The sequence below is a fragment of the Primulina huaijiensis genome, chromosome 4 (genome assembly GCF_012295235.1).
Source record: "Primulina huaijiensis isolate GDHJ02 chromosome 4, ASM1229523v2, whole genome shotgun sequence".
Classification (NCBI taxonomy): Eukaryota; Viridiplantae; Streptophyta; class Magnoliopsida; order Lamiales; family Gesneriaceae; genus Primulina; species Primulina huaijiensis.
The window spans coordinates 1,022,045-1,034,313 of NC_133309.1; the positions used below are offsets into that span (position 1 = coordinate 1,022,045).

At 33.8% G+C, this 12,269-nt stretch overlaps 2 protein-coding genes across 2 annotated transcripts; one reads left to right on the plus strand and one right to left on the minus strand.

Moving 5' to 3' along the window:
- Positions 1 to 2,945: 2,945 nt before the first annotated feature.
- LOC140975095 (uncharacterized) lies at positions 2,946 to 5,265 on the plus strand. Its single transcript, XM_073438620.1, has 3 exons — positions 2,946 to 3,396; positions 4,287 to 4,564; positions 4,775 to 5,265. Exons 1-3 carry the CDS (start codon positions 3,129 to 3,131, stop codon positions 5,087 to 5,089), a joined length of 861 nt encoding a protein of 286 aa, XP_073294721.1. The 5' UTR covers positions 2,946 to 3,128; the 3' UTR covers positions 5,090 to 5,265.
- Positions 5,266 to 5,341: 76 nt separating this feature from the next.
- On the minus strand, positions 5,342 to 8,834 carry LOC140975094 (filament-like plant protein). Its single transcript, XM_073438619.1, has 5 exons — positions 8,426 to 8,834; positions 7,804 to 7,952; positions 7,373 to 7,568; positions 5,807 to 7,044; positions 5,342 to 5,701 (listed from the first exon to the last, which is right to left on the minus strand). The coding sequence occupies exons 2-5, from the start codon at positions 7,912 to 7,914 to the stop codon at positions 5,342 to 5,344; spliced, it is 1,905 nt and encodes a 634-aa protein (XP_073294720.1). The 5' UTR covers positions 7,915 to 7,952; positions 8,426 to 8,834.
- Between the last annotated feature and the right edge of the window lie 3,435 nt (positions 8,835 to 12,269).

Genomic DNA, 12,269 nt, shown 5'->3' on the forward strand with positions numbered 1-12,269 from the left:
CGTGTACATTTAACTACCTGAAATAAGCTTTGAATTGATCATCTCAAATTATTTCATAAATTATAATTATGATGATCTTGATATAACTTTGACAGTTTTCAAATTTAATTTAAACACTTAGATAGTTTTGATTACATTTCTATTTAAATTAATCAATATGTTTTGTATTGCTATTAACGCTTAAATTGCTAGGGACTAGCAATAAGCTGGTTGGGAGGTGTGATAAACATAAAAATTGTACATTAATTAAATGTTTTATAATATAAATATATAGTTTTTGTTTTATTAAATGTTTAAATATTATATGTTTTATAATAAATTGTATAAAATATAAGTTGTTATGTAATTAAAAAATTTTACTATTTTTTACAGGTTCGATAAAACAAGAATAAACTTGGCGTCGCAAATGGGATTAAGATGATTATTGGACCTGTAGAAAGTTGATTATAATATCTACAATATTGTTGACAAGCATGAGATAAAAATCCTCTCACAATTGGGATTAAATTAAGCAACAAATAAAGTTATCAAAGGAGTGGCAGTTTTACCATGCTCTGGTATTTTGACCATATCTCTCAAATTACTTGGTCAAATGGTTTGAAAAAAATACCACAACTAGACAACTCAATTATCCACATGTTTCTTTTTATGTGAAGAAGCAAATTCGGAGAAGAAAATTTTCAAAAGTGATGTGTAATATAATATAATATAATATCTTGGAACACCAATGAAGACTTATGTGTAAACAAATAATATTTTATTTGTGGTTATCTCCCCAAATTTGGCTATAAATAGGGGTGCATTGTAATGTATTGAGATATCCCTCATTCTATGAACAAACCTTTGAGTTCATAATATTTCTCTCTATATTTTTCCTTTATTTCTTCATTTAAATACAATTAGCATGTTAATTTCATATTCAAAGTTTTACACTTTGAATAATGAATAGCTAACTTCCTAAAGTTGAGATGATAAGGTGAAACTCTTGGCATGATAATAAGGTTATTAAAAGGTAAGAATCTATGTTTTATATTATTTAATCATTATTTATTGTTTATGTTATATTTATTTCTTTAAGCATTTTTATACCCTACTTATAAGTGGGAGTTTTGATTTATTGTTGCTATATGTTACACTAAATTCTTGGAACCATTTAAATGTTAGTTTGGTATTACCAACCATTTAAAGTGGATGCCTTGATTTATTATATATAAATATATTATAATATTAAATTCTTGGAACCATTTAAATGTTAGTTTGGTTTTACCAACCATTTAACTTGGATTCCTTGATTTATTATATATGAATATATCTTAGTATTAATTTATTGGTACTATTTAAATGTTTGTTTGGTTTTACCAACCATTTAAAGTGAGAACCTTGATTTAGTGTTTACAAATATATATAGCACAATAAATACTTGACCACATTTATAAGTTTTAGTATATATTATATACTTATAAGATAATAATTTATAACATAATACAAATATGATTATTTAATATATTAGAACCATTTTATTAAGTGGATTTCAATATTGTTCGTTAATGTTAACTTTATTAAAATACCAAGAGTGGATCCTTTAATCTCAACTACTTAAATTAAAATTTGAACAAATAAAATTTACACATTAAAGATTCAAACAATTAAAATTAAAAAGAAACAAAAACAAAAACAAAACAAAAAGACATTGTAGTGGACTTGTAATTACCTTATCTTCCCTGTGGATACGATATCGGACTCACCGAATTATACTACTTGTGGACAACCTGCTCTTGGGAGTGCAACAATCAAAGTGACAACAATTGGTGTCAGAGATAGGTCGGCCGCTTACACCCTACCCTATTGGCGTACTTGAGTGTGGTGCTCATATCGAGGTGGCCCAGGTAGAAAGCTTCCCGAGAGCTTGCATGAGAGCCCGGGCGCCCAATAGCCCGGAGGGAAAACGTCCCGAGCGTTCAACTGCTCGACCTCTGGTGACCCTTCTCGTAGATTCTCCCCAACTCGAGCTATCCATCCAGTGTCCCAGGTCGTCCGGGAACCGAGCACAATCCATACCCCTGACCCTGACACAACCCATGACCCGAGCTATCCCGAGGGTATCAGTTGTTAAGAGTTTATTACAATAAATTATTGTGGGTAATAAGAATTATATAATAGTAATGTTTAACAAATTTGAAAAAAAAAGGCAATACTTAATGATTTAGATTTTTCAACAAATGTTCTTGACTAATGGAAGTCTCAATTTTCTATTTTATTATCCCACTTAATTTTATTTCATGTGCAAAATAACAATTACATCATAATAAATAGTTATATATTAATTTATTAGTCACAAAAAGTTTATTGTGCATAAACATGTTTTATTAAAACAAAAAAAAACAACTATTATGAGATGATATCATGAGTTAATTTTATGAAACAATTTTTCGACCCGATCCTGAAAAAATATTATTTTTTATGTAAAAAAATTATTTTTCATTATATATATGAGATCATCTAATAAAAACTTATTTGTTAAAACAATTTTAGGATTTGGTAAACATGAAATTTTTAAAAACTTGAATCGGAAAACTCGTTAAATAACCTTTGACTAGTAATTATGTAATTTTTTTGATTGACTAATACTTAGGATTTGTTAGTTATAAATTTTTTTATATCTCGAATATGAGATCTCGTCTTAATCTTCTAGTCGATATTTTAACTTGTGAAATATATTTTAGAGTAGGTCTCTTGTGAGATGGTCTTACGAATCTGTATCTGTGAGACGGGTCAACCCTACCGATATTCACAATAAAAAATAATACTCTTAGTATAAAAAATAATATTTTTTCATGGATTACCTAAATAAAAGATCCGTTTCACAAAATACGATCCATGAGATCGTCTCACACAAGTTTGTGATTATTTTAATTGACAAGGACATTAATTTTCTTTATAAATGTCGCTGATTAATAATCTATCCCTCAAGGGCGTTTTTGTCAAATCCATCCACCCGACGTCCGGTCGCTCTCACCCTGAGATAATCGCACAATTTCAGCTCCTTCGGCTGCGGATCTGGGCGGAGGGCCAGAGGCGGTCGAATCACGCTGGCAGACATCGAGAGCTAATTTCACAGAACGCAAACGATGGATAGAAGAACCACCGGCGGCGGCGGCCGTAGAAACGAGAAAGAGAGCAAAGCTGGGCCGTTCTTTGTGGCGACCCTAGTGATGTGGTGTGTCTCAGTTTTCTTCGAAATTCTCTTCAACAGTCGCTATGAACTCTTTCCGATCCCCGTGGGAATCGTCTTCTTCCAATCCACCAATTATGCGTTCCGGAATTTCCTGTCGAGCGACCCCGTCTTCGTGAACACTTGCGTCTCGCTTCTCCATTCTTCCATCACATCTGCCTTCGGTTAGTTTTCCCTAAAAAACTCACTCATTTCTTTAACGTTTTGTTGCATTTTTATGCTATTCATTATGATGAAATTTTGGAAAATGGAATTGTGATTTTATCTTCTGATTGATCTTAATCGTGAAGGGGTTTATATTTTTGTTTGATTTACCACTTACATGGCAGCTGATAATATAAAACCTGAGGTTGGACAGTAAAATTTCATGAGCCATTGGTGTTTTTGGATGATGCACAAAAAACGAAATTTATCCATGAATACACTTGGAGAAATTTTACAGTTGAAATCCCATCCTTCATGTTCAAAGTAAAGTCTTATGGTTCACTATTTTGTATTAAGCTTGTAGCAAATGGGGACAGAATTTCTAATCTGGTTGATGAGAAATTAAAATGCATTGGTTGTTTATGATGTTCCACAAACAGAGGGTAAAAGCTCATGATACTATCTGAGAAATTCTTTGTATTGTGAAATGTGACTACTAAGTACTAACCATAACAGAAAATGAAAAAGGATACATATGAGTCACTTTAATCTAGCCACATTGATGGCAAATTGGCAATCCTTAATTAGGCCTAGATCTGGAAGTAGCAAGCTAAGCTATTATGTATTCCAAGAGCATTTGTTATAAATAACGACTTTCATTACTTCTTTTCTGAGGGTTCTTTCGTTAATAATTTATTCTACTAGGGATTGATTATATTTTTACGCGTGGTTTTTATTCGTGGGAACCCTTCGGTGAGTAGTATTTTACACTCTTTTTATCATTTATATTTCATACTTCTCCATTGCCAGATATAGATTATTTTCTTGCATGTTTGAATAATTCCGGTTTTATACTTCTTGTTTGTTCGATCTTTCTTAAGAAAATATGTATACACTTTCTTCTTTGCAGTTGTACTGATTTTCTTCAATCAATGGACGAAAAGTGGCGTAAACAAGATGTTTGAACACTCAGAATTGGTTGACGTTATTTGGCCTTGGGCCTTTCAAACATTGTGCTTTTCGTGCGGTTACTTTGCTTATGATCAGTTGGATATGCTGCTCTATCGTTTGTACAGTGGTTGGATCCCTTCAATTTTGGTGCATCATTTGTTGCTTCTGGTTTGCTTTACTCTAGCACTGTATCGGAAGGTCACTATTAACTACCTAATCCTAACTCTCATTTGTGAGGTAAAACTTCAATTTGAATTGTTTCCTACCGCATGTGTGACCATCCTTTCAAAGGCACCCACCCAACCCCCACATGTAGGCTCTAAAGTAGCTACATTTGTTTGTTTGAGCTTATTTTTAGGTTAATTATCATATGCATGTGTTAGAATCTAAGGGGATGAATTACATTTTTAGTCTACTTTCTCATATGCATCCTATGTTTGCGTGCAGCTACATTCGGTTTTTCTGCATGTTCGAAAAATTCGTCGAATGGCTGGTGTTCGTGATTCGAGAAGCAATTTTGTGAAGGTAGAATGGCTTCTTAACTTGTTAGCCTTCGTCTTCGCAAGATTCGCATCTCATATTCTCATCATAGTCAAGCTTATCAGAGATGCTCCTAAGTTTAACAAAGGTGTGGAACTTCCACTTGCTCTATTCGGAATGGTGGGGATGAATTCGCTCAATCTGTTCCTAGGAATTGATCTCTTTAATGCTTACAGGAGAGAGAGAAAATCTGAGAAGGATGATCAAAACCATCACGATTGATATTCACACGAGTTTAGTGATCTTATTCATTAATTGACGTGTTGCTTGTACTTTTTTTTGAGCGAATGGTCTGTTGTAAAGTTCTGGACATATGTTATACAAATGTAGGAATAGGGGAAAAATTGCAAGACAGAATGTACTCTCTCAATATCTATGCTTCGCAAAGTATAAGAGTGTGAAGCATAAGCATGTATCGTAGCATGAATGCATTACAAATAGCAGAAATTCCATTTGTCTACCCTGGTAAAGATATTACGTGCATTGGTCTTGACGATTAACGATTTCTTTAACACTCCTACTTCTTGAGAAAAACTTTCCAAAGCCATTCCGACTCTTGACGGAGGTTGTATGGTTGGCTGATGTTGATGAACATGAGGACACCGGCGATTCCAAACTTTTTCCATTTTCAAATGGGACAATAGTATCCATTGATATTCTTGAAGGATTTGAATCGCATTTTGGCGAGTTCGTTCCATTAGAAGACAGGCCCGGCATGTTTGAAGTATCCATCAAGAAATCTTCCAATGTTGCAAGAGATTTAAGCTGTCTTCCAAGTGATGCAATTGTTTTCTGACATTCTGCTAGCTTATCAGCAGCTACGGTTAAATCTTCCTGGAACAGAAAAGATGTGTTATTTGCAGTATTTGTTTACTAAATAAAAATCAATGCATTAACTCAAATAATTTTATAGGATGGAAGTACCGAGTCAGAGCGGACCTTTTTGAGTTCTAATTCAGGATTTGTCATCTTACTCTGATTTAGCTCACTTTCCTTTGTTGTTCTGCATAGTTCATTCTCCAAATCTTGACACTTGACCTTTAGCTCCGCAGATTCCGTTCGTTCCTTTTCGTTTTCTGCCTTCAGCGAATCGACATAGGAAGAAGTGGTTCTTGCCTCTGCTTCCATACCAATGAGTTGAAATTCGAGAAATTCTTTTGCTCCATTCACTGCTGTCAACTCCTTCTGCAGCTCCTCCACCATGATTTCGACCTCTTCAAGCCTCCGTTTTGATTCATTCAGAGAAGCTCCGGTCTCCAGTTCTAATTTCTCTACTTCTAATTTTTCTACACGTTTAATCAATGTCTCAAACTCAGGATTAACAGGAGTATCTGCAGAAACGGCTTCTGATTCAGTCAATGGCATGTTAAACTTAGCATCATCTAATGCAGCTAGGCGTTCCATCTCTAGAAAATCATCCATCATGTCAATTTCAGAGCCACGGGTAACTGCGAAACTTGTAGATGTAAGCTTTTCATTCTTTAAATTATCAACCTTTGATATTAATACTGAAGCCCACGAATCTGAGCTGCTTGTTTCATACCCGTTTTTCTCCACGTCACTTCTCTTGTTGTATGCATCAATATCTAGTGCATTAAGCCTCTCCCCTCCATCGGACTGACTATCGTTGGCAGATTCAGCATAAAAAGAAGAATAAGCAACATATTTGTATGATCTTCTAGCTGCAGCTAGAAGTTTTCGGCACTTGGTCTCAAGCTTGGCAATCTTTTTAATGCTATCTAACTGCAACTTGCTAGCTGTTTCTGCTGCTTTGGTGCTTAAATCCCTCTCTATCATCATAGTTTCTAAATCTCTACTTCGAGATAAAAGCTCATCCTTGAGGGACGAGTTCTCTTTCTCCATGGCCTCAAGAACAAGTAGAGTGCTGGCATCAATAGAAGCATCATTTTCTGCTCTGGCAGCTTCTATTTGGGCCCGGAGGTCTAGTATTTGCTTGTCTAGTTCAGCCTTTGCGAAATCATAGTCAGCATCTTTCTTGATAAGAGCATCAGCAATTCTATGCTCCTGCTCATCTTTAGCTTGTCTCAATTGTCTGACACATTCTTTTAAGGCGGCGTCGAGATGGCTGACTCTTACGTCCAAGCTCGTGTTCTGCTGCATTGCTACCTCAAGTTGTTGCTTTAATGCGTCCACTTCATTTTCTGCCTTTTCCCAGCCTATTAGGTTGGTTATAAATAAGTTACAAAACATTTCATTTACATCTAATCAAGTTAAAAGACAAGAACATTATGCCAAGAAAAATTGTTTATTAAATATCTCCATATCAAACTCAAACACGGCTAATTTATAGAATCCATAGCAACATGATATGTTAAACTAATATGATTATGCGAAAGGTATTTAGCTCGTTTGAGAATAAATATCTCCATATCGAACTCAGACACGACGAATTGATAGAATCCATAGCAACATGATATGTTACACTGATGTGAATATGTGATTATAGGAAAGGTATTTAGCTCGTTTGAAGAATAATATCATTACCTGCCACAGCTTCTTCAGCCACTTTAGCATGCTGCTGAACTAAGTCTTCTTTGGCTCTGATATTCACCAGAGCTGCTGATAACTTTTCTGTCAAATTCTTCACGGTGTCCTTCCCTTGATCATCGACAAAAAGTGTAGATTTCGTTGTGACTTCAGGCGAGTGTGTGCCAGTGCTTGGAGATTCTCTCAATGCATCCTACCACAACAAATCAAGACAAATCACTACAAAGTACATTAACCAACTTATAGAGCCTTCTCTCTTTTTTATCTGTATTCGCCACCCGAATTGGTCATTTTTCAATTTCACCGTTTCAAATCTTGTTGCATTAACTGAATGCTCAAACAATAGGATTTAGCTCGAATGAACGTCAGAACTATATAATTTGATCGAAACAGAGTGAAACATAAAACTAGCAAAAAACTATATGGACCTGTTCATCTAAGCTTCTCTCTGAATACAAAGAAAATGATCCGGAGCTATCGCTTTCGCCGGGACTCCTCTCAGAGGACTTCCTCTTCCACAGCCATGTCCTCTTTTCCATCTCAATTGTTAATCAAAGGTCCCCAAGAGCTTGCAATCCTGGTAAAATATTGATTTTATAAAAGATGGGAAAGATACCATAGCAACATGATGTGTAATCTCACTGCTTCATCGCTAAGTCCAGGGCAACACATGGTGCTTCATCGCTAAGTCCAGAGTTACACATGGTGAAATCCCACTAACCTTAAAAGTCTAGAAAAGTAGAAGTTTCAACATAAAAAACCAACATACACACGATATTGCTTACCTTTTTGTCCACTTTCAACAAGGAAAAACCTAAAGATAACATAAACATCGGAAAAAAGAGAGTATGGAATAGCCAGATACAAGTAAAATAATCAAATATAGCCATAAAGAACTGGAAACTAAAGGTAAATTAAGCATTATAACCCACATCCAGCATTTTGAGATTCAAATCACGACCATTTCAAAAGATAAATAATAAAACATACCATAAGCAAAAAGAATGTAATACATGAATAGAATAGTTGCTAACCAACAAAAAATCTTACCTGGAAACGAAAAATCAAGAAATCCCATCACAAAGATCCAATCTTGAAGCAACCCATCTAAAAAAATCACCAAAAGAACATAATATTCATCCGCAATCGATGTAAACTTGAGATCTGTTTTCTGGGCTTTTGAATTTCCAGCTAAAACATGAATCTCGGCAAAGATCTGAAGTATTCGGGAAAAATAAAATTTCAAACAACCCACACTACATCTACTGCAATAATAAAAGAAAAATACTCCCAAGTAGTAATAATATTTTAATATAGAAAATCGAGATCATGTGATGTTTGAGATGCTTTCAAAGAGAAGATTTTTATGCAAAATTTGCCATTTTTGGGACTCCCTCGTCTGTGTGGATATTAGTTTATTCATTAAATTTGAAATAAATGAGATGCTGTTCCCGCCCATTCTGTGATGTAACGTAAGAGCGAACGCTACTACACTACAATCGCACAGTTATGCATGAGTCCCCATGGGTTCCCACGTTAGAGGTCGCCGCGACCATCTCTGATTCACTTTGTCTTATAGACAGCATTCAAAATTTGTTTACTTTGTCTGTATACCGATACGTCCCCTCCAATAAACGAGTTGAATTGATAATTTTTCAACCTATGTTGTCTCGACTTGCTTAATATAAATAAAAATTGATTAGGTTTGTCGGCCGCCCACCCCCATCGAACATCGAGTGACGGTGAGTCGACATGTCCCGTTATTTCATTTTGACAACTCTAATTTAATATTTCTTATTATACTTAACTAGTTCGTATAACTTATTCTTAATATTTATTGTTCCACAAACAAATATTTTAATAATTGAAATTGTTATAGCATAAGCTGGAGTTATGATTTACGTTCTAATATTGTCTTCGTTATTTACACCTTATTCTAGGTAAAATTACGTTTTTTATTATTTAATTTGTATTTTTTTTATTTTAATTTATGTTAACGATAAATTTCTATTTTTAGTCATACAACTTCCATGTTATTTTTATCCTGTTAAGATGAATTTTTATTTCCAGTCATATAGCTTGTATTTTTTTTCATATCTGGTCTTTTAATTTGAATGTTTTTTATATATATTCTGTCTTTTTTTATCGAAGACACGATGGACTCAGGTAAAAAAAAATATCAAAAATGAAAAAATTATAAATTACAGGATTAAACATACAATTCATTGTTAACAAAATCAAAAGTAAAAAAAAATACAAATTACAGGACTAGAAATATAATTTTTCTCTTTATTGTATGTCAATTATACTATATTTTATGTATAAAATTGAGTTGGGATGGAGTGAAATAGATATTAAATATAACATAAATAACACCATTTAGACAACATTAAATTAAATTTAATATTTAAATGTATTTTACTTTTTGACTTATTGAATGGCTGGATTGACCTGACTAGTACAAGTCTAGCTATTCGTCCAACTGATCCAAGTTGGGCTGATCACCCAGCTAGTCTAAGTCTAGCTAATCGCTAAACTTCCTCAAATACGTCTTGAACACTTTCAATAAGTCATATTTGGGTTGCTTGGCAATCTTCAAAAGTTGTAGTCATTTGTCTTTGGTTTTCATATAATAAAAAATCACTCGATTTTGAGTTCGTATAAGAGATATATGTTCGAAATACAAGAGTTTATACAAACTAAAACTCTTTCATCTTCAGTGCAAAACCAGCAATTTCATCACGATTTATCAGATTCTAAAGGTCTGATTCAGACTTTGACAAGTGAAGATGATATATAGATCATTGTTTTATCTTTATAACGCAAACTGAATAATTCTATTTCAATAATCGAGCAAAGAGATGTGGTCAAAATATCATAACTGGTTGTATCAAACTGTTTTATGCTACAATTTCATCTAGCTAGATCTTGCGACCAATATTTTTCCTAGATAAATCTGAAACCGCTGAGCTGGTGTGAAATATGACTTGTAGCATTTTTTGGATGCAATAATTGTTCATGCTAAGAGAGCGATCTAATCGTGATATTTGGATTGTTCTATGTTTTAAAATATTTGATTTTAACAATTTCTACCAGCTATAATTTTTGAAAAAATGACAAGCGTTCGGTCCTACAATTGGTATTAGAGTCAATGTCACATGTTTGATTTCCATTGATTTCAATATGTGAAATTATTGTGAGTGAGATTGTTGGGTGCAATAATTGTCCTTGATGAAAGATCGATCGAATCGTGGTACTTGGGTTGTTATACGATTTAAAAGATTTGATTTGCACCATTATCATCAACTATAATATTTGGTAAAACAGCAAGCACTCGGTCCTACACATTTTGAGTTGGTTGTTCAACCGTTTTGATGGATGATCATTGAGCTATGATATATGCTCGAAAAAATCAGCGGCGTCAAAAACTACATTGTGCTAGAATTTTGTTTCAGCAACATATCACTTCTAATTTGACATTCACCGTCTACACACTTGAATAGATATTTTATAAACACAATAACAAGTTTTTCATCATCAAAATCAAAATTTTTTGCATTTCCAAACACAACAAGTTGTATTTGATTTTTTCAAACATCGAACGTTAATTTTATAAAAGACATATTGAAAGTGTTCAAGATGTGAATGAATAGAGAAAGAAGTATTATGTTAAACGACATTGCATTGATGAGGAAATTGAGAACTTGTTTGAATCAATCAACCTCATGGAAGTGTTGACAATTGAAGGGTTGCAAGAGAAAGAGATACATCTAGAGCTAATGGCGTATCACCCGTCAACCCTAGGAAGTTGTGGCCTTATTCAAAACAATCGACACAACGGATGCATATTCATATTTTTTCGATGACGTAAAGATGGGAATTCAAGACCATTCGTGACACAAGTGTGATATCCCATCTCAAATGGATAAAAAAAAAATTTAAATGAGTTTATAATGAGGTATAATAGACTCATTTAGCAAAGCGAGTTAACTATTTTCATAGAACGAGTATGATTATGACATAGTTGTTATATGGGCTCATTGTACAATCACGCTTACGCGAGCCTGGGCTTGTGCTGTGAAAGAATGGTATAAGAGACATGCACTGTTGGGATAAATACAAATAAACCACTAATGCGGTGAAACAAAATTATCCCTCTATTGTATGAAACTAGAAGGAAAAAATTTAAATAGAAAAATTAAAATTCCATCAAGCACAAGTCAAGACGAATAATTGACACAGACAATTTTTAACATGGAAACCTATCTGGTGTCTGTGCGAGGAGCAAAAACCATGAGATCGAAGTCAACCAAAGTAATATCCACTGTAATGAATAACAAGATTACAACCAGTTCACAAACAAAATAAAGCAATACACAATCACTATCAAGATATCATAATTGAGATAAAAAGAGAACTAGAAAGATCTCATCCAAATGTCTATAACCTAGTCACGTCGATATAGAGATCCAAATCTAATTGTTAGAATCAGAATTTCGGAGTTTGACAAATAAAACTTTTGAAGATTGCAAAACTGATCGGTTCATCTGAATTAATTCGAATTGAAACTACTCAAACTGAAGTTGCCCGAACTGATAATTAATGAGTTAAATAATCGGAGGAAATCGAAATGATCGAAGCTAACTGAATCTGTAAAGATAACTGAACCATCAGTTGGAATTGATCGGTCATACAGTCAGTTCAATTGATCGGCTATATAGTCAACTTACAATCAGTTTGACACGTCATCAGTTAAAGCACAGCTACCAACCGACAAATCATATGCAGCAGACTGCAACTATCAGAAAGAACGCCGCTTAGCAAATGTCATAGTGTACTATTTTCAGAAGAATGTTGATATATTCAAAAAGGACAAATCAACAGATAAGTATTA